The 21,439-nt window shown below is 37.6% G+C and overlaps 1 protein-coding gene across 1 annotated transcript in view; it reads left to right on the top strand.

The window, feature by feature from the left end:
* Positions 1–21,439, top strand: part of AVL9 (AVL9 cell migration associated) — a 39,262-nt gene that overhangs the window by 5,061 nt on the left and 12,762 nt on the right. Inside the window, exons 2-10 of the mRNA XM_055806988.1 lie at positions 8,331–8,451; positions 10,693–10,778; positions 12,496–12,567; positions 13,334–13,423; positions 13,792–13,858; positions 14,478–14,518; positions 15,633–15,671; positions 19,369–19,438; positions 20,070–20,614. Of these exons, the coding sequence (XP_055662963.1) occupies positions 8,331–8,451; positions 10,693–10,778; positions 12,496–12,567; positions 13,334–13,423; positions 13,792–13,858; positions 14,478–14,518; positions 15,633–15,671; positions 19,369–19,438; positions 20,070–20,614 (1,131 nt within the window). The remainder of the gene's footprint in view (positions 1–8,330; positions 8,452–10,692; positions 10,779–12,495; positions 12,568–13,333; positions 13,424–13,791; positions 13,859–14,477; positions 14,519–15,632; positions 15,672–19,368; positions 19,439–20,069; positions 20,615–21,439) is intronic.

Below are 21,439 nucleotides of genomic sequence, written 5' to 3'. Positions count from 1 at the left end.
GGCCTTTTTTCACTCATGCCTAGAGACCGTATGAGGGCTCAAGAGGAATGTGTCCAAGCAGGATTGTTGGCAAATTGGGCTTGACTTTGCTTGCAGAATTAGCAGGTGTCTACGGAATGAGTGAGGTCAGTCTGGTTTCTTTATCAACTCTTTTGAGAACTTGCCTACATTTTCAGATCTCCTGCGCCCTCGATTGTAGCACTTGCTTTCGAGAGGGAAATACTGTAGCTGCTGTCTTCAGTAGATTCCATGGGCAGCCTTTCTGAGGCATCTTTCTTTTCTTTCGTTAATGGAAACACCTCTAGTCTGTCTCAGTCCCCACTTGTTTGCTGTCTTTCTTCTAAGAATCTGCTTTACTGGAGAATTACTTTTTTCTCTTCTTGATCTTTGTCAGCCCAGCGGTTGCTGCGATTCTATTAGATGTGCTTGATGCTCTTCACCATGTAAGTGTATGCTTTGCTGCCTTTAAAGTCCTTGTGTCTTTGTTTTGGGGCGCACGGTAGGCAGGTATTACACAATAGGTAATCTTCTCTAGTGGTTAAGCAAGATCTTGTTATAGGAAGAACAGAAACAAAAAATACCTTGACAAGGAACTCGGCTGGAATCAAGCCAAAGTGCTTTGTCTCTGGCTTTATTGATGATAACGTGTAGACATTAGCACAATTTCTTTGGGCTTTTTTCCCCCGTTTGTGATAATATTATTTAAGCTCTTTAAAGGACCTTTATGAACATGAAATCTCTTGAAGTTAATCATAACATAGGGTATCAAAGATTAGCATGTTGTCTACGATATGTGGATTTGCTTGTGTTAAATAGGTTGAAACTTTGAAAGAAGCTTTTATTAGAGAGGCTACTCAAATTAGTGTGGGATGCTAATTGTTTTAAATACACAATGCATTGCTGAGTACACCCTTAGTTGTTGCCTCATGCTTCCATGAACAATACCACAGATTCTTATCTCTTCTGTGGAATTGATTTGCATGTCTATGTAATCCACTTGCTTATTGTATTTTGTGTTCATTGTTCAAGAACTCCCAGGTATGGTGGATTTTTGTTTGCTTTGTATCTTTGTTTAGTTTTTCAAGCTTCGAAGAGGTTATGTTTTGATAATCTTGAAGTTGCTTCCTTGAAGTCCCAGACAGGAGGTATTTCTTTGAAGGATTCCATACTGGATATTTTCTCCATAATTGTCCTGATGTTTGAATTGAGAGAAGGTTCCTAAATACCTGTTCGCAGTTATCTAACGCTTCCCATAGTCATCATCATTAACTTTCCTGTTAGGATCTGTCTGTTCTTTGTATGTGTCATAACATCCAAGTAGTTTACTTAAACCCTCCGTACCAGGAATCTTGACCTTTCTCTTGAATAAATGAATGCTAAATCAGTAAAATATGTATTTCTTTACCTCTGTTGCTATCTATTACTATGTTATCTACCTATTTCAGAATGCTTTCAAATAGTAACTCAGGTTGTCAGCACTTTCATACAAAGTGGCAATGTTATTTACATACGTATAGAATAGAGGGAGGTTCAAAGCTGTAAAATCACTGAACAGAGGTCATCCTATTGGAGTAAATGGAACTTGCAAGTCTCAACTTTGTGTTCCCTGTCCTGATAATTGACTTTACCTTATGACAGGTACTTTAAAGTGTGCCTACAGTCCTGGTGCTTCGTTTTCCTAGGAAAAGGGGGATCCGTTGTACCACTGGACATCTCTGCCAGCCTGCGTGATCTCCTTCCCATTGGGAACCAGGACATGCAGCAGAGCTGGGGAAAGAATGCACGTATCGTGTGTGATGAGGTCAGGGTGCTGTCCTGAGGGAGAGGAAATGCCACCAGTCCCTGTAGCTGGGTGTATCCATTGAGAGCCGATGGGTGCAGCAGCTTGTGTGGGAGAAAACCTGGCTGCCATTGACCCCAGCCTCTGTTAGTTGCTGTGATGGGCAGGTATCAGTTAGGAGTAGAGCTGAGGGTTGCCCTCTCTTGTTTCGTTGAGGAAGCTGCCCTCTGTGGTACCTTGTGTCTTCTTGAGAGTTCATCTTAGGTGAATTCTACCTTATTGTCTGTAAGACCATGATGTTTTGTTTTGAGGGCACAGAGTTCCGTAGCAAGTCCCCTAGGCTGGAATAGTTGTATTATATTCCTGTTTTGGGGGGAGTGTGGGGGGTCTTTTTTGTTTGTTATTTACTTTCTTTGAGGTGACCTATATGAGCAGAAGTTCCAAAGCATAGGATTTGTGTCTGACTTGATCTGTATGATGATAAAAATAAAGTGTTAAGTAATTAGAAAGAGTGTCTGCAATGCATGCTAGCGTGACTTTGAAAACAGATAAAAGGTTTCAGTGTTTCAGATTATTTTATCTTTTCAGGGCCTAAGAGTCAAAACTTTAGTAACCTAGAGTTTTCGAAGCAAACTTGAATGGTTATTTGGTGCATCTGTAGCAATACGAATGGTGTCTTAGAACTTGTGTAAGTGGCTGCTCTATAGCTTTAGTGATATGGGAATGTGAGGAAGTTGCAGTTACAGGAACTGGAAGGATAGGAAAGACTGTGCCCTACCTCTTTGTGTGCATTCAGTGGATTTTAAAATATATAAATATGTATCATACATTTATTTACACATTTTTCTATAAATACATATGTGCATTGTACATAGTTATTATACACATATGTATTTATCTAAATGTGTAACATTTAAAAATCTTTTGTTAGAGGTCATTATATTACTGCGTAGGCATTATTGTTACACGGATGGGCTCTTCAACTTGTAGATCCTGATCTGTTGGTTCTGTCATACAACAATGGGGAAAGTTTATCATTTAAATCTGATAAATTGTGATTTAAATAATAAATTGTTACCAGTGCTGAAAGACTAACAGCGTTCTTAGATTTTAATTTGGCTGCATGCTGCAGTTGTTATGGTGATTCAGATAACATCATTGGTGTGCTGGTTTTCTCTGGATCTGGCTATGCTAGGACTAATATATCAAGAAAACTTCTTTCAAAAAAACCCTTACTTTGAGTGAAGAACAAATGCTGACTTACTTGAAATGAAGGATCAAGTTTTAGGTGTAATTTTAATCTCTTGAGGTTTTTTCGCCACTGCTGCTTATCATGATACTCATACTCATAATCCTTCTGCTTTTCTTTCTTAAATGAGAGAGGAAGAGTCGGTATCCTCAAAGTGAAATGTACTGAAATAATTTATGAAGGGAAAAGTTTTTCTGAATAGGAATGTAATGAGTGAATTTTGCTGTTCTGCTTTTCTTCATTTGAAGCAATTACTCTACCTATTTGTGCAGTAGCAGCAATGGGAGAGATCATCATAGCAGTTCTTCAGATAATGGAATGGGTTTGCTCCCTGTAAATTAGATTCTTCAACTTACTGAAAGCATCCTTAGTCCTTAATTTTTTTAGAGATCTGAGACTAAATCCTCTTTCCATTGAACCAGTTGAAAAACTTATTTGGGTCTGGATTTTTTTTCATTTCTAGTCTGAAGAGAAATGTTCCAAAATACCTATATTTAAGAGGAGAGCTTGTATTGTGACTGTGCTGAGTAAGAGGGTTTAAATTTTAAGTGGAGTGGTTCAAATATGATAGTAGATGGAGTGGGGAGGATGGGGAGTTTATACTGACTTGTTAGCACATTTGAAATTATAACTGTTCAGTGTTCAGTGAGGATCTTACTGTGATTGCTAACACTTAATGCTTTTCACAGATAAGGAAACAACCTTACCCGAGTATAAAGTTTACTAGACATTAATGCCAAATACCTGCCTGATGTTTGAGTGTGATAGTTTAGGTGGGCATGCACATATGTCTTGGACATTCCTCTTTTATCATTGTCCTTTTTTTTAACCTCTTCTGATTGTGCACTTGTAATTTAGTAGAAGAGAGTATCAATTTGTTTCTTTAAAGAAAAACTGTCATGTTCCTAAATGCGGGAACTGAAATACATTTTTTCCTTGCCTGCACTTTCCTTTTCATACTGTGAGTTAATGAAAGTCCAGTAAATTAATTCTGGCTAGGAAGCACCTTAAAAGACAAGGAATCAAAGCAGATTGCCTAGACTGGTTTTTTTATTCCACAAATAAGATAGAACTGTGTATCAGTGTTTTGCATCCAAACTGTTGGATTCAGTACAAACTGCATACAAAAGGTTAGTTAACACAGCAGAATTACAGAAAAGTAAAAATGTTAGTTCCAGAAATTCAGTTGTACTTCAGCCTAGGGAGAATTTAAAAATTACATATTATTTTAACTTGTAATCCACAAGAACTTAAATACTTTGTGTTGTGAAAAGCAGTTATTTATTTCTCCACTAAATCACAACACAGTATTCTATATTCATTTTAGCTCTGAAATCCATCAAGATCTGTCTCCTTACAGAACAAGGCAATCTGAACAGGCAGAAAGCATTGCCATCAAAACCCCTTGACAGGCAATAATTAATATTTCCAGCTCTAATGATCCTTGATACTTGGAAGAATAAGGTGTGGATATTCTAGTTCATGTTTTATGTAGTTTATTCTGAAGTTGCTGAGGAGTTCATATTTGAATTTGAGTTTCATTTTGTTAAGGAGTTATCTTTAATTCACTTGGAGACCCAAAAAAAACTGTAAAATCTGCTTTGGCAGTCAGCTCTGAACATTTGCATGTATTTTTTTGTTCCTATTGAACTTTATTAAGAGACTTTAATTCTCATATTCGCAGGCGTTTTTTGTGTATGTCTTAATGACAAACAGGGAAGTTGAAATACATGTTTATGGATGCGCATGCATGTATGTATGGATTTACATAATAATCCATTGTATTTAAATAAAAAATGAGCTCCTCTTCCTTCTGTGAAAAGGGGATGTTGTAGTTTAACCCCACTGGGCAACTAAATACCATGCAGCTGCTCATACCCACCCTGCCCCTGCCCTGGTGGGATGGGGTGGAGAACAGAAAAAAGAGCTTCGAGGCAGGTCTCTTCTGTAGTCCCATCCCCTTGCCATGGTTGGTCTTGGGTTTAAAGTGGAAGATGAGGAAAAAAAACCAACCTTTCTAAATTGCCTTAACTAGGAACACTGTACTGTACCATTTGCACACACAGGCTGAGAAAAGAATTTTACTGAGGCCTCAGCTTTTCAAAAACTCCGAAGTGATAGAACTGAGATTCTCTCAACCACATTATTGCTGCTTTCTACACGTGCACTGTTCAGTTTCAAGATTTTCACGAACTGTGGTGTTTGGGAGGTGGGTGGGGTAGGGTGGTGGATTTTTTTGTTTGTTTTTTGGTGGTTTGGTGTTTGTTTTTTTTTTCCTACTCAATGTTCTTATAATACTTTGGTTTTTAAATACCCAAGTATTATAAATACTTTGTCTTTTTCTGTGAAAGGATTCCTAACTGCAATTGATGTAAGTCTGCAAATTGCACTGTAGACATTCAGCTAGATCTTCTAGACATCCATGTCTAGAAGATGGGGAACAGTTAGGGTGAGTTCTGCCTGCATTAATTCAGTTATCTGCAAGTTCGAAGTCTGAGCTAGCTCTCTTCAGAGGGGATAGAAAGAAACAGATCAGATGAATCACCCCCTGCAGGTGTCTGTTTTCTCTGACTATGCAGATCGCTTAGGAAGCTGGCTTGGAGATCTTGCTTTTTGACATGTCAGCTGTCACGAATCCCACCTGCAGTGACTGCTTGTGAAAAAGTTTGACTTAACTCTTTGAAATAAAATCACTGGGAACCCTTGATGTCAGAGGAGGGGTGGAAGGAAGTTCTCTGGGGCACTGCATGCTGTCCTTGCTGTTGGACTGTCCTTTTTCTTTTTCCTGCTGTTATTTCCATCCTTTCAGCCTCCACAATATGAGGTGGGACTTCTACAAGCAGCAATCTGTTAAACTGCACAGATGCGATTCCTTCTTAGAAAGCAGGCTACTTCCTACATGGATCCTCCTGGGGGCAGGGAATAGTGTGTCATAATGTAGATCAGGCTGTCATAAAGTGTATCTGTAAAATAGATTATTTAGGGCCACTGAAGCAATCTTAATTCTGCTTTATCTGAGTTTTGTGATTGTTTCTTGGTTATACACACACATGCGTACAGAAATTTCTGTATTAGAACACATTTTTGAAAGAGGCAGACCAATAGACAAGATTTATCATCAGTGTCACAACACCTGTTCAGTTTGTTGAATTTGGAACAATCGGAGCCTGCAGAAATCCCTGTTGCTGGGAGTATCTGATGGCAGTTGAGGTGTTGATAGGTAGTTCTTGTGAGCTAGAAGAAAGTAGTAGTTCAGCAAATTTGAAGAACACTCAAGCCAGATTTCTCAGCTTTATCCTGGACTTTAAAAAGGACTATTCCTTAGTGAAGACATGGTTTTCATATAGGTTGAATTGTTCTACCCTTCCTTTCCTTAAATATGTCTTCTAATTCATTATTTTGGTTGGAATGCAAAATAAAATTGTAATTCTGTAAGTGCTTGGAAGCGGTTATGTGTTAGGTCCTTACAGCATTTCCCTATTAGGAATGATGCTTTGAAGGTATTCACTGAAGACTAAGAAACCCAGGGTTTCCTCTGAATTAGATATAAAGAAGCTCCTGCAGAGGGTGAGTTGGAACCCCTCTATGTTGGTCGTGCAGTGAAATAAAATAACTGATTCAGAACATGAGTGCAGATGCTCCTTGACTATTTATGTTTTAAAACTGAAGGAACTGTGCTGTATTTTATTGCAAAGGTTATTCTTCCTGCAAGGATCCAGTAGTAATTCTGTAAACTGTTTTCAGCCAGCTAGTTTTAATCTGGACAGCATCAAATTGTATGATATAATCCTCTTCTATATTGCAGATTTTTACATGAAGCTTCTAACATTTTAGTTTTCTTACAATCTCTGATTTGAAAAGGACAGCAAGGAATTCTCAGGATTTGTGTGTGTACTAAATGGCAGGTAGTTTCTCTGTTCCTTGGATGGGTGCTAATTCCAGTGTTTGCCTCTCCTTTGGAAGTCAGGTGCACTTCTGTTTTGCTTAATGGCATATTTTGTTTAAAAGACACTATGGATTCTTGATAACTACAAAGGGTCTGGATTCCATCTTCCTTCCCCTGCCAAAATTAATCCTTTTTCTATTGCATGCATTTTTTTCCACCTCCTTGCATAATTATTCTTTGTAGGTTACTTAGCTTTAGCTCAGTGCTTTGGTCTTTCACCAGACTATTTTTTTGTGGATATTTTCAAGATCTGTTTTATAACACGAGGAATAAGAAAACGTGAAATTGGTACAGCAAGTAGCAAGGCTGATTTCTTGCAGGGTTTTCTTGTCCTTCGTGCTTTTCTCCAAGATAGCAACAGTTGTGGGAAGAGAGACACCATGTGTTAAGGTGAAGAATTTCACTTTTCTTGATTTATTTCCCATTACTTCTTCAGGACTCTCAATCCTTTACAGCGTTTTTTGTTTTATCATCCCTCAAATGTCAAGATTTTCTGTATGCTTGCTTTGTCATGCTTTTTTATTTTCCATGTATATATTTTCAAAATCACTAGTTTTATAGCAAAATGTCCTTCAAGAGAAGGTGCAGTATATTTAAACAGTTTCTTTTACTGATAAACTTCTGTTTGGATTCTGTTCAGTAATTTAAGAAAAGCACGTCTGGAAAAAAAGAGCGGGTGAAAGTGGCTGGAAACCCAGAGGGGTCTCCATAGGAAAAGATGATGACAGTATCGTGAAGATGCTGATCATGGGGATCTGTGGCAGACGTGTAGCGTAGTGTGAGGAATAGAAAGGTTGTCCCTGTTTCTAGGGAAAATAGGTAAATGGCAAATAAATGAAAGGTGAAATTGAAAGGCAAAATTGAAAAGCAGGATTTCTTGGGGAAAAGAAATGGAGGTACTTTAGGCTAACATGTAGAAGGCATTACAGTAAATGACATAAAAATATTTGAAAGTGGTATTTTGCTGTTAGTATAGCTTCTGAGATTATTTGGCATCCGGTAGGGTAGAATAGAGGCTTGCATGTGTTAGTGTTACCTAGTCACGAGCATTTGAGGGGCTGATAAGCCAAATATGATTTCAGGATTGAAAATTGCTTGAAAATCTGTTTCATATTTCTCATGAGGAAAGGCTGGATGGAAGCACTGTAGAAATCAAATCTGCCCAGGGCCTGTCAGTTAGATTACATGTGAGACAGCCTGTGGGTGCTTTGGAGGATGAGACAAGGAATGCTGGTAGGAAGAACTTTGTTTCATAGCATTGTGAAGGAAAAGGTGTGAGGCTGAATCAGAGGCTTGCTTGTTTGGTAACAGTAATGTATTCTCTCTCTGTCTTCCTTCTGGTTTTGTTTGTTTAGGTTGAATTTTCCTATCCTCCCCTAAAGCCTGGAGAAGGACACGACAGCCACAGTTTGCCAGAGGAATGGAAATACTTGCCATTTCTCGCCTTACCAGATGGTGCTCACAACTATCAGGAAGGTAAGAAACAAGAGGGAAATTTATATGTACTACTTCTGCTGCAACCAAAATAAAAATCCTGATATCTGAACAGTTGATCAATGAGTCATTTCACTATTAGACTTCTTGTACTTCTGTTTAAGCTGCAAAATACGTTGGCAGTGATATGTTGTTTCAGAGTTTAAAGTGAAAGTAGATCATAAATGTGTTCCCTCCTACATCAAGAAATCAGATGTCAATAAAAGCTCAAGGGTTACATATCACTTCCCTGTAGTCCTAGTGAAAAAACAAGGCTTTCTCAGAAGTTCTTTGAAGGAGGAATAAAGTCTTGAGTAAAACCTAACTGAGTTTTGAGGTAAAGGAAAAAGGAAATTCTAAAATTCAGCCTTGTAATGTGTGTAGTCATTATGATTTTACTTTTTTCCCCTCCAATTTAGAGAGTCTTAGAATGACCAATGAATCATTCAGTGTCTGTAGAATGACATGTTCAAAAGCACCAAATGTAAAGGGCAGGAACAGAAGCTTTAGTGTATTTGTCAGCAGAATGAAGATAGAATGATTCCTTTACCACATAGTTACCAACAAGTCCACTGCAGTTACTTTTTTTGTTTGTTTGTTTACTGATGCATTTATTTCTGTGTTTATTTGACAGCAGGTAAGTTCATCACTATGACATTTATATGCATGTTCAGTTGTTGCATCTTTTTTTTTGCAGAGCAAAGAACAAGGAAGTCATTTAAAAAAGCAAAATCACAGAAACCCCTTAACTACTTTTAATAAGTTTTGGGGGTTTTTTTAAACTTATGTACTTAGTTTCCTAATTTTCCAGCTTCCAGAGACCTCGTTTGGAAGTAAAGGAAGTCATATCAAAATAGTCCCCTTCCTAGCAGCAGTAAGAGTCTCTCTGACTCTGCTCCAGGTCATGATTTTTGTTCCATTTCTGTGTTGTTGAAGTAGGCTACATTCAAAGCTAGGAAAATCATAATGCAGCTGCACTTACCTGTTCTCTCTTGGCTCAGTACCATCCCAGTTAATGTTCAACTTTGAGCATTTTTATTGCTGCCTTAAAAGATTAACAATGTGTATTTGTTGGTAAGGAAAAAAAAAAAGGACTTGCGACAAAACTGATATATATCATTGTTTTGTAGGCAAGAATACACATGAACTTGAAACAGGGAAATATGTTTCAGGTAATAGTTATGTTACAGTGAATGTAACTTTATTAGAGAGCTATTTTTTGAGTTTCAAACTAAAACCCACTGATAGTTGCATTTTTGCAAAGAGGATGACTTGGTATAGGAAATAGCCTTAATTTAAGGCTTTCTAATACACTAGGTGATTTCCATAATATAATGGAGCTTGTTCAAAGCAGTAATAGACTTAATGCGTACGGGACTGTCTGTTCTGTTCATTTTGTTACTACGAAGCAAACAAAAAATTAATGGTTGATTTCAAAACAGATTTCAGTCATGTTTTGAAAGGTAGTGGTAGTCATAATGCCCTCCCCTTAAGATCTAGCAACTCTTTCAGTAGTAGCAAGTGCATGTGTGTATGTATGTGTATATATATCTCAAAAAGCTTTTCTCTTGTCATATTTTACAGTGATTTTTTTTTTTCTTTCTTGTCACACTTGCACAGAGACAATAATTAATTTGTGTGATTCTAAGATTCACAAATCCTTTATGTTAGCGTAGTGGTGCTGGTGCACTACCACCTTGGCAGTGGTAGCAGCTACTCTAATCTTTTTGGTGTATATGTCCTCCTTGGTGTGTGTGTGTTGGTGGTTTTTTTTTTCCCTATCTTAATTACATTTACTTTCTTAATGGCATCACACTCTAGTTGTTCACCTTGCCTCATAGTACTTTGTCTTTCCTTCTCTGTGCTGAATTGGAAAAGCAGCATGCCTGTGGGTTTCAGTGGTGCCTCTGCTGTCAGTAGCTGCATCCGAGGACCTGTCAGTGGGCTTATAGGAACCTGGTTACGCTAAACATGAGGCTCTTGTCAGAACATACATATTAGCACAGCAGGAGATTCTTCCACAAAGCATCTTGCATTTGGAAACATTTGGGTGCAGGCATAGCTTTACAAGTGATTTTCTTTGGGTTTTGGTTTGTTTTTTGGTGTTTTTTTTTAAGAATCAGAAAGTCAGCGTGTACCAGTATTTTCAGCAGTAATTTATTAATTTTTTTTACAAATTATGCTGAAAATAAAAGCACTGAATTCTTGTTAGTGACTTACGAAACCATCTTTTCTTTTTCGTAGATACTGTGTTTTTCCATTTGCCACCAAGATGTGGGGATCGAACCACAGTGTATGGCGTCTCTTGCTATAGGCAAATTGAAGCAAAGGTAAATTTTCAAGTTGTGAATTTGAAATAATAGGCTTGATGAATTAACAGCCCTAAAATTCAGTGGTTTGCATTACACCAACAGCAAACTGCGTGATTTTTTTTATGAGTTTACATTCAAAATCCATGAAAATATGCACACTGGGAGCTACAGAACTTGAGAACTATTTCTTTCCCTTAGGTCAGCAGCCATATTGTGATCTTTTGAAGTGTTCAAGGCAATTGAAAAATATGTTTTGGTTCTTGAACGTTAATCCAGGCATCAGCACCAAGTGGCAGAATGAACCTAACAGTCTGTCAGGTGGCCAAGTCATGTTTCCAGGAAGTAAGCCTCTCGGGTTGAAAAAGTTGAAATTTCTCTGGTGTGTGACCATGAAAATTTTGAATGTATTTCCTGGGATCAGACCATGCAAGTGTAGGGAAGTTTCTCTTCACCTACCTCATTTGCCAAAAGTACACTTGCAGAGTAGATCAGAATCTTCCCATTCATTGTAGCTGCTTAGTGATACTGAATTTTTAGGAGTAAAGCTGAAAAATTGATAAGAGCTAGTGTGCACTTGATCACACTGAGGAAACTACGTACTGGATCTACTAGAATCTGCCCATGTTTTTAAAAATGGTAACAGTGGTATGATCTGTACCCTTACAAATTTCTTTAACAAATACTCCCTTTTCCAGTGAAATGCCAAGAATCTAGAATGCCACGTGGGTTTGAGTCTTGTATTCAGAGGATGTAAATTATGTACTCTGTTTTAGTGTTAATCATACCTTGACTATGTTTCAAGTTTCTGTGTACGCTATAGGAGAAATTTTACACATGCAGACTTTAATTCCTTTTTTTTTGAACAAATTCCATGTTGATTTTAGTTCGCTTACTATCTTTGCATCCAGTCTTCATTGTATTCTGTGATTTAGAGTCTTCCTCTGTTTAACTATGCAATAACTTGGCTTTATTGTGCTCTTGATTCCAGTTTATGCTGTTTAGTAACCAATTAAGAAGATAAATAGATGTTTAAAATGAACTCTCTGGAACAAATAGAATATAAACCAATGTGTTTCATATGACAGCTCTAGCACTCTTTCCATCTGTCCTTTTTGATGTGTGGGCTGCAGTCCGCACACTTGCTGTTTTGTACAATTAAGTGAATCACTTGGCTGTGTTTCTGCCCCCACCCTTTCTAGGTCTGCTGTTAAGTGCTGGGACCATTTGATCTGGCTGAGAATGTAGTTGATTCTGCAGATGATCCCTCCTGTTTTTTTATGCGTGGCTCAAAGAAAAGCCTCAAGTGTGAAGCAACCTTCTAGGCAAAGACTTATCAACCTGGTCCATTTTCACAGATAGTGTTAGCGAAGAACAAGTAATGTGTTGTGGCTTCTCTTCCATTACATTACCCTGAATTAAAATGCCACTCCTTTTCCAGAGCCTTTTTCTCATGCTGGTGGCTGTTAAACAGTCATCTGCATATCATCACAGCTGTATTGGGATCTTTGCTGCGCACAATGAGATGAGAACACAACTCTTGACATATCAGTATTATGACCATTTTTTACTAGGCAAGAGCATACTGTTGCATGGTTTGGATATTCCACTATTGAAGGTAGTCAGTTTTATGATTTTGTTTAAGAATAGGGGGGTGGTATGGGGCAAGTAGATCCATGAAAGAATTCTTTTTGAAATCGTGTGTTGGTAAAAATGCTGTAATGCTTCTATTTCTTAGGCATTAAAGGTACGGCAGGCAGACATCACCCGAGAAACAGTACAGAAAAGTGTCTGTGTTCTCAGTCAGCTGGTAAGAATGTTGAACTCCCAAACCGCTTTCAAGTAACATATTAAAAATTATTTGTTTTCCATATTCTTATGGGGAACTCTTGGGTCCAAACATCTCTTTAAATCATTGCAGAGGGTAACAAAATACTGAAGTAAAAGTGAATCAGGCGGCTATGGGGTTTGGGTGAGCTAGCTTGAATTGGTATCTCCATTCAAGAGCAACTGTCAAAGTGTCTGTCTATTGTCAGGGAACATGATATCTATTTGTACTTCTGATTATGCTTAAGTGCTACTAACTTTATTTCATGTAGTAGGATTGAGGGGTTTGGCCATTACAATAATTGCAGAGAGTGGCTATTGACAACTGTAAAGAGGTTTTAATATAGTCACACATACAGCATAAGCTTGTTTTGAAGAAACATCTTGTATTTCTACCTATTCAGCAAAAGCTACTGGTCACCAGCCAGGGAACAGAAATTCTTTCTGTGCTTAAACCTGAAGAAAGACCTATTACTGGAGCTGCACAAGCAGTGTTAAAGCAGGAAAAGTACTTTTCCAGAAGGATGTTCAGTGATCGTATCATATGTGCAAATGGAAAGAAAACAGAATTATGATTTAAAATGAGCACAGGAGAAAGATGCTGCAAATTAGCAATTAAAGACTGCCCCTCTATGAACTCTGTAATAAAGTATCTGTATTCCAAGATAAGAATGGGAGAAGATTAAAGTTCAAAATGAGTGACTAAACAAGTTTTATTCACTTGTTTTTGTGTTTGTTTTTCTTCCAAGCCTTTATACGGGTTACTTCAGGCAAAGCTGCAACTCATTACACATGCGTATTTTGAAGAAAAAGACTTCTCTCAAATTTCAATTCTAAAGGTAACTTTTAAGTAATAGCCACACAGAACAAAGCTTTCAGTGTATGGCTGTGAACTTCAGTGTTTTTAATTAGTGTGCAAATATGCCATTTGCATACGTCATTCAGTTCTTCAGCTCTTGTAATAACTTAATGTGAACTAAATGAACGACCCTAATCTGACAGAGGATCAACTTCCTGATTTGTAATGAAATACAAGAAAGCATGATTGTCAGCCTTTATCTCTGTTTACGCTGTTAGTAAACCTTTACTTTCTTTCTGGTATAAGACATTGAAGTCCTTGAATAGGTGATTTATTCTGGATTTTGTGTGGCTGTGTGCCATTAATGGCTTCTGGGGTTTTTTTTTGCCTTTGTTCTAACTTCTACAGGAACTTTATGATCATATGAATAGTTCCTTGGGCAGTACTTTGCTAGAAGGGTCACAAGTTTATCTTGGTAAGTGACTTTTTTTTGTACAAGCAGTAGAGATAATATTATGCTAATCAACACATTCCTTTCCTGACCTGATTTGTTTATGTGCATTAACAGGTTAAGCACCAGAGGTGTGTGTGTGCCTGCACTGTATTGTTATGCATGTCTTTTATTAATGGATTTGAATAAATGTCAAATAAAATGTAGTGTTGCTTTCATAATAGGAGTTAGTTGTAGGTTGAAAGCCATGTTACCTTTTGACCTAACAGTCTTACAAGCAGCTGCTTGGCAGCTTTTAGGAAACAATATCTTCTTAATTTTTAGATGGAACTATTTGATGATGTGGGGTGCGCAAGCTTTCATCTACCTGTTATTTGGGATATCTCCCATCTGGTTCTGACTCTTCCTTGTGTTTTCTGAATGCACAATGTAGTATTTACATAATGTTTTTCCATAATGCTACGTGGCAGCCAACAGGAGTTCACTCAGAGAGCAACTTTTGACATTATTGTCTCCATTGTAGATTTAACTCTTGCTCCTGCTCAAAAGAATTTGTTATGAGTTCTACTATTGAAATAAGTTAGTATCTCTACTAGCTAGTAACTATTAAACTGTAATAACTGCTCTCTTTTTGGTATCTCAGGTCTGTCTCCTCGGGATCTTGTTCTTCACTTTAGACACAAGGTAGGAGTTCTCTGTTAGGTCTGTAAAGTACAGCACTTACTTTGTGGAGTAAAATACTTCCTCAAGAACTGAAAAATAAATGTGGATAGACATACCTGAGCTAGGAGTAAGGTCACTGTTTCCTAAGTACTTCTGGTTACAGCCTTCAGAATTCCTTTCCCCTTCTCTACATAACTTCAGTGAAAGTAAGTTCAAGATTGGCAAGTTCTGTCTGCTGGATTGCCTGGAGATTTCTAGGTTTGTGTGACATTTCTTTAGTCCTGTCCCAAAGTGCAAGTGGTATCTCAGTTACGGTCTTGTTTCCATTTCCTGCTTCTTATCAGAAGAATGTTATAGAAGAATATTGCTAAAGTCTGTGCAGACACAAATTGGAGCATTTTCCCCTGTATCTTGCCATTTTTGCAGCTTCTGCCATCATAGAACCTGAGGAGATTTGCGCTCCTCCTTTTTCCTAATGACTATTGAAACAGCATGTGTATCCTATTGCTAGGGTACAAATAGCATTTAGAATCTTTTATTAACTAGAGGCATCAAGGAAACAAATTCATCTGGATTTCATGGTGTATTTGCACCTGCTCAGTAGATTTTTGGGGTAGAACTCAAATTTGTTTAAATTCACATGTCTGCCAGTCATGCCCCAGAAGTGTCTAAGTTTTTCTTTTAAGTGTGGAGAGTCTGGACAGCCACTTCTGATCCAGATGCCTCATCTGTAGGTGTCTAAAATTAGGTGAGGCGAATGCTATTCTTGATATTTTGCTGAATTCTTTTCTGTATTTCTCTGGAGGAACTATTTTATGTTTCTGCAGTTTACTGTATTTTAAAATTCTGGAATTACACAACATGTTCATTCTGATAAGCTTTGTATGATTCAAATTACGCAATTTTTGTTTGTGCAGGTTTTCCTTTGTGCTTCTCATGCTATTTTAAAATTAGTGCTCAGATGGAGAAAGGGTATTTGAACACTGGTTTTCACTGGCCAAATGTATTTGATCATTTAGACAGTTATGCAGTCCTTTAACATGAAACCTTGAATAAGAGATTATTCTTGCATAGTATTTTTGATAAATGGCACTGGTTCATTCACCTTGTTTTTCTTTTTTGTGGTTTTTTTCAGGTCTTGATCCTTTTTAAACTGATTCTTCTAGAGAAAAAGGTAACATTTTGTAGGCTGAGGCAGTTGATAAATAGAAATGGGATTATTCATTTTTTTCATATGCAGTTATGTAGAATATACTAGTGAAAACCAAATTAAAGTAAAATAAAAGTATCTGAAGTCATATCAACAACTTTGCATCCATATGTAAATTGGGAAATTATGCTAAAAGTAACTGCTGTGTGGTGATGTATAAATTTGCCTCCACTCCTCTTCTGGCCACACTCCACCTTATCAATAGCTGTCCCAACCAAGTACAATGTGATTGAATGGGAGTGGAGAAACCTAACGTATTATATAAGATAGGAAAGGGTTCACATAACACACATAGGTACCTGTGCAAAGGAACTGGTAGGAAATGCTGGTACCTAAAAGGGAGCATACAACTTCACAGGGGTTCAGTAAGCAGAACTTCTGGTTTGGGCTTTAAACAGGCATACCAAAGGAAGCGAGTGCTGGAGTGTCCTTCAGACCTGAATTGCATGGGCACCTGCAGGAGACAATGTAAAAAGCCATTTCTGTTAGGTCAGGCTTAACGCAGTTTATAAACAGGTAAAAATGCTGAATTCTAGGCTGAGTGTTTTCTTTGGGCTATGTTACTGCCTCTGAAGCAATGTCATCTTAGTAATTTAAATAGAATATGCAAAACCTACAAGTAGATGTGAAATAGTAGATAGATTTATGTTCTTCTGTATATATATTAATACCATGGAACAAGAACTTTCAGTGAAATAACTATGTATAAGCTCCCAGACATGTTTATGCAGGATTGGGGTTTTTTTGCTTTTTAGAAATTTCTGTTCAAAGTTTTGTTTCAGTCTCCCAAATGTCTCTCTTTGTCTTCAGTGATCCTGCTGTGTTAAAACCCAGCTTTTTTGAGTCCTGAGAAAGAACATTCGAATTTCCTGTTGGCTGCAACTGGAAAGTCAGTAGGACTTAAGCTATAAGATATCAAAACAGTCGTAGATTTGTTTCTTTTTGGTTTTTTTAAAGTCTGTATCCAAGGCCTAGGTGCCTTTTGTGAGGCAGTAAATATGGCTTTTAAAAATGTAAGTAGCAGCTTCTGCAGAGCTTTTGCTCTTGGCACTTAGTTCTGTTAAGTTATATCTTGACAGTTCTAAGTATTTATTGATGAGAATAAATGCAGTTTTTGCATTAAAGAGCCATATGCTAAAGTCTGCTATATTAAAGGCTATGAAAAAAGGTATACTTGAGAAAATAAGATTCCGACATGGTAGGAGTACGCATGTAGAAATGTAAGTAATCAAGACTCAATATGCAGGCCTTTTCCAAAAAATTTAATACATTCTGAAAGTCTGCAGTGATTGTACTTATTTTTTAAACCAGAGTGGAAAAAATATTTTTCAGTTAAGATTTTGTAAAGTATCTCTACTGATCTGTTTAAAAACTTACGATAGCATTTCATCAGGTCAGTTCAGCATTTGGACATATATAAACAAAATACTTCGCTCAGCTACACTTCTTTTCCAAGTCTGCTAAAACCATAAAACATAAATGCACAGGAGGAGGGGAGAGGGAGGGTTTCCCAGGCATGTTTATATGACTCAAACATATGAAATTGTTTTGAAAGGACTGGATACTTATTGAATAAACCTGCAGGTTGCTTTGTTTTTGTTTTTCCCTAAGCTTTCAACAGAAAGACAACACTTGCAAATTCAAAAGCAAGAGTTTTGATTTTCTGGTGCTGTCTGTTTTCTGGCAGATGTTAAGGTTCCAGAATAACTTTGGGAATCTGTATGTTCAAAGACCTGAAACATCATATGCAAGAAGCCACTAGTAATGTGAATTTTCCTTGAGCCAAAAAATGCCTGAATGCCACAGACCAATTTCTTTTAATCCTCAGCAATTTTGTTGATGACTTTCCAAAGGGTAAAGGAATTTTTTATTTTTTTTTTTCACCTCTCAGCTGTTACTAGGCTGGAAGACTACTTCCAGATGGTGATCATTTGACTTTCTGCTGCCAGGGCCACCCAGTTTGCTGATGTAAACATTGTAGGCTATATAACAGGGTTGGGTAGGATAAGGAGGCATGCACCCATATAGACAGACAGAAAGATAGTAGAGGGACCTGATGGAACAAGTATAGAAAAGTTCTCAGCTTAAGTGGTATACCCAAACAAAAACCTAGACTGGAACAGATTTCTTGTAGGCTTAAAATAGGTTTAGCTGGGAATACATGGTATGTGAAAATCTAACCCTGTAGGGGTATTGTAGTGTTTCTGTTGTAGTTCATTCCTGTTCTGTCATGCATCTTTCATCAATGTGTTATAAAGCAGCATCTTAAAAGAAGTTAAGACTTTTTATTCCCATTGGAGTCAGCCAGAAATTTTTTCTCAGAGCTGCTTGTTCTACTCATCATGCTTTTTTTGTGGCTGTTGCAATTTGAATTCACCTGTCTTCTAAAATTTTTCTTTTTTCTATGTTCAATATAATACACATAATCTGTTTCTAGCTGAGGTACCATTAAACATTGTTTAGTATGTGTTAGGACTGCATAGGTCTTAACTCTTGATTCCATCAATTCACTAGCTTGTAGACTTGCACATACTAGTGGAACATTGAGTTATTCATCAGTCAGTTGTGAAAGTGTCTTCCTAGCTTACTGCAGGAGTCTTTTGTTAAGTCTTATGTCCGCAAACTTCCAATTTTAGTTTCATCATATACCTATTAAACTAGTCTGCAGAGTCATCAAGTTCAATCATTCTGTATTCCTTGGCATTGTTGGTTCCTTGTAATGCACATGTATTTTTCCCTAGTATTGTGCTGCCTGAGAATTTAAAAATGGCATTGTTAAAGCAAGTTGACTTTCATGGGGTTAGGGTTTTTTTGTTTGGTTTTTGGTGTTTGGTTTGGTTTGGTTTTTACTTTCCTCCCCCCTGAAGGCCTGTCTTGGAGGAACTCCAGCGGTAACACTCAGTCTGCCTTGTGTTTCTTCTTTGATTGCCAGCCTTTGACACCCCCCTTTTGAATTCCTAACTAATTTCCTAATCCTGGTCTCTCTGATTTAATTAAGGACATTTTGTTTTCCTATGTTATGCTTTTAGTGCTTTACCAAAGTTAGTATCAGTCATGCTGCGGTTTTTTCCATTGATTTCTTCCAAAAAATCTTTTTTACATAGGAAGATAACCTGTAATAAATGCATACTGCATTTATCCTGTTTTACACTTATCTGTGTATCTTTAATATCTTTTCTTAGAAGAGATGTTTTGTATAGGTTTTTGTTGGAATGCTGGAATGGAGAATATTTGGCCTCCTTAATTTGTAACAGAGATTTTAACGTACTACAAATGAACAAGGATTTATGCAGCATGGCAGGAACAACTTTTTTCTGTCAAGTCATTCAGTAATTGTATCCATTTGGGGAAAAAAAACCTGAATGACTGACAGGAAAAACTGAGTGATTAACAAGTATATGTTACGTGTGTGTGTGTGTATAAACAACATACAAATTTATAAAATATGGATACAACATTTAAATATTTACTTTGAACTGTTGTAACAGCTTTTGTTAGTAAGCAGACTTTCTGAAATAACATAAAAAGCAATGCCTTGAACAGTTTGCATGTGTTCTATGTCATGCTTAAGCATAATTTTGTTTTTCTTGTTCTCTCCTCCTTAATTCTCCTTTCCTCTTTTTCACGCTCTTCCCCCTACCCCCCTCCCTTCTGCCACCAGGTGCTGTTTTATATTTCTCCAGTAAATAGATTAGTGGGAGCTCTGATGACTGTCCTGTCGCTTTTCCCTGGTAAGAAGTTTGGACTTCTTTTTATATGCTTTCTGATGACTACTGAGACTGGCTGTACTGTTTCATTTGGAAAACAATTTATGTGATAATAGAGTTGTGTTGGTATGTTGCCTAAAAAAATGGGTGACTTGTATGCATGTCTGTGTACTATGTACACGTCTCCTAATACTACTTGCAGTTTGTGTTATTTCTTGTATCATTAATTGGAGCTACTGAATCTTCAGTATTGCCTGTGGGTAACATAGGTGGGACCCTGAATTAGTTATACATTCCTGTTGAGTTCCTTAAAAAACAAAAATACAAATATCTCTCTTCCTTCTACATGTGCTCTTCCAAAAAAAAAGGTGGGGGGGAACCCAAGCAATTCCAAAACCTTGGTAATTCTTAGCTTCTCACCAGTCTTTTCAAAGCAAACAAGTTAGGGCACATTTTCTAGGAGAGAAAGTGTGGGTTTTGTTTGGGTTTTTTGGGATTTGGGTTTTTATTTTCACACACACACCTTCCCCAAAATAGTGTTTTTAAAATACATAATTTCCATTATGCACACAAGACCACATTGCTTGTTTTGTTTAACAAAAATTGCCTAAATGTATGTTGAGATCTGATATTAATGCATGCGATTGCTTTCCAGGTATGATTGAACATGGTCTTACTGACTGCTCACAGTATAGACCGAGAAAGAGCATATCAGAGGATGCTGGCTTGCAGGAAAATACACCACGGTTAGATGACTCTGTTTCTGTGTCTGCTGCTGATGCTTCAAATACAAACTTAGGAATGGGAGAGGGAGGCAGGAAGATGGCGGGAAACCATTTGCTGGGAGGCCAAAAAGCAAATGTGCCTTTCTCCCAGTCAGAGAAGATTTGCAACGGAGCTCAGTCCTCTGATGGTACTGTGCAGCGCTTGAAAGTTCCTTCCCGCGCTTCTCCAGCATCCTCTGAAAGTGACTGGGAGACCTTAGATCCTAGCATTTTGGAGGAGTCTAACTCGAGAGGAGAATGTGAAAATACAGCATCAGAACAGGCTGAAAATCTTCCAAGCAAAGGCGTGAGCTCAGAAAGCCTTCCAATCACTGTGCAGCCCCAAGCAAACACGGGACACACGGTGCTTGTTCCAGGAGTGATATCTGGGTTGGAAGAGGACCAGTATGGTATGCCGTTGGCTATTTTTACAAAGGTAAACATGTTGTTCATGATACCTGGTAACTCAAAGACATCTGTTTTTCAGAAGTGGCTAATAATTTTGGTTACCCAACTCCAGATGGACAGTAAGGTACCACAAAACATGTAAGTATGGTCTCTGGCAAGTGACTGTGTTCCTGGGCAGGCGGAAAGCGTGAGTGCGTGATGGCGAGGAGTGTGTGTACGTACACATGCATTCCACTTTTCTTGCATATGTATACTTGCATACTGTTTGCAATTCTACATGATGGTAACCTGCAACACCACTGTGGGTAATAAATGGTATGTATCAGTAACTACTGTTATCTTTTACTTTGAAGAATTGTTGATCTAACTTATTTGGGGTAAGATCAGAGTACGTGAGAAGTATTTGGATACCTTAAACTAAGATTCTGAAAGCTGTGTCTTAGCTGCCACCGAAGCCTATGTTTTCCTATTTTAATTTTTATGTTTACATGTATTTATAGATGTGTATGTGTGCATATATGCACAAAATATGTATTTATATATAGGCACGCAAAAATGTAAAGAAGGGTCAAATTATATGTATATTTATATGATAACTCTTCCTGGTTGTCTGTGGCTTTTTGCCTGTGCGTGGTGCTGAGCTGCTGAATTTTAAGTTAATTTAAGTTGAGCACTAATGCTTAACTGAATTCCAGGTATTCCAGAGCCTCTCTTAAGGACTCTGATGGGCATTGTCAGGTAACAAGCAATTTACTAGGGCTGGTTTCCCATAAAAGCCAGGGAAAATGCATCCTTTCTTAAGCTGCTTTTTGTCAGTAAAAGAAGTGATAGAATATATTTTTGTTCTTAATGT

Source organism: Falco peregrinus, chromosome 5, assembly GCF_023634155.1.
Source record: "Falco peregrinus isolate bFalPer1 chromosome 5, bFalPer1.pri, whole genome shotgun sequence".
In the NCBI taxonomy this organism is placed as follows: Eukaryota; Metazoa; Chordata; class Aves; order Falconiformes; family Falconidae; genus Falco; species Falco peregrinus.
The sequence above is the reverse complement of the archived record's forward strand: the minus strand, read 5'-3'. Positions and strand labels throughout refer to the sequence as shown.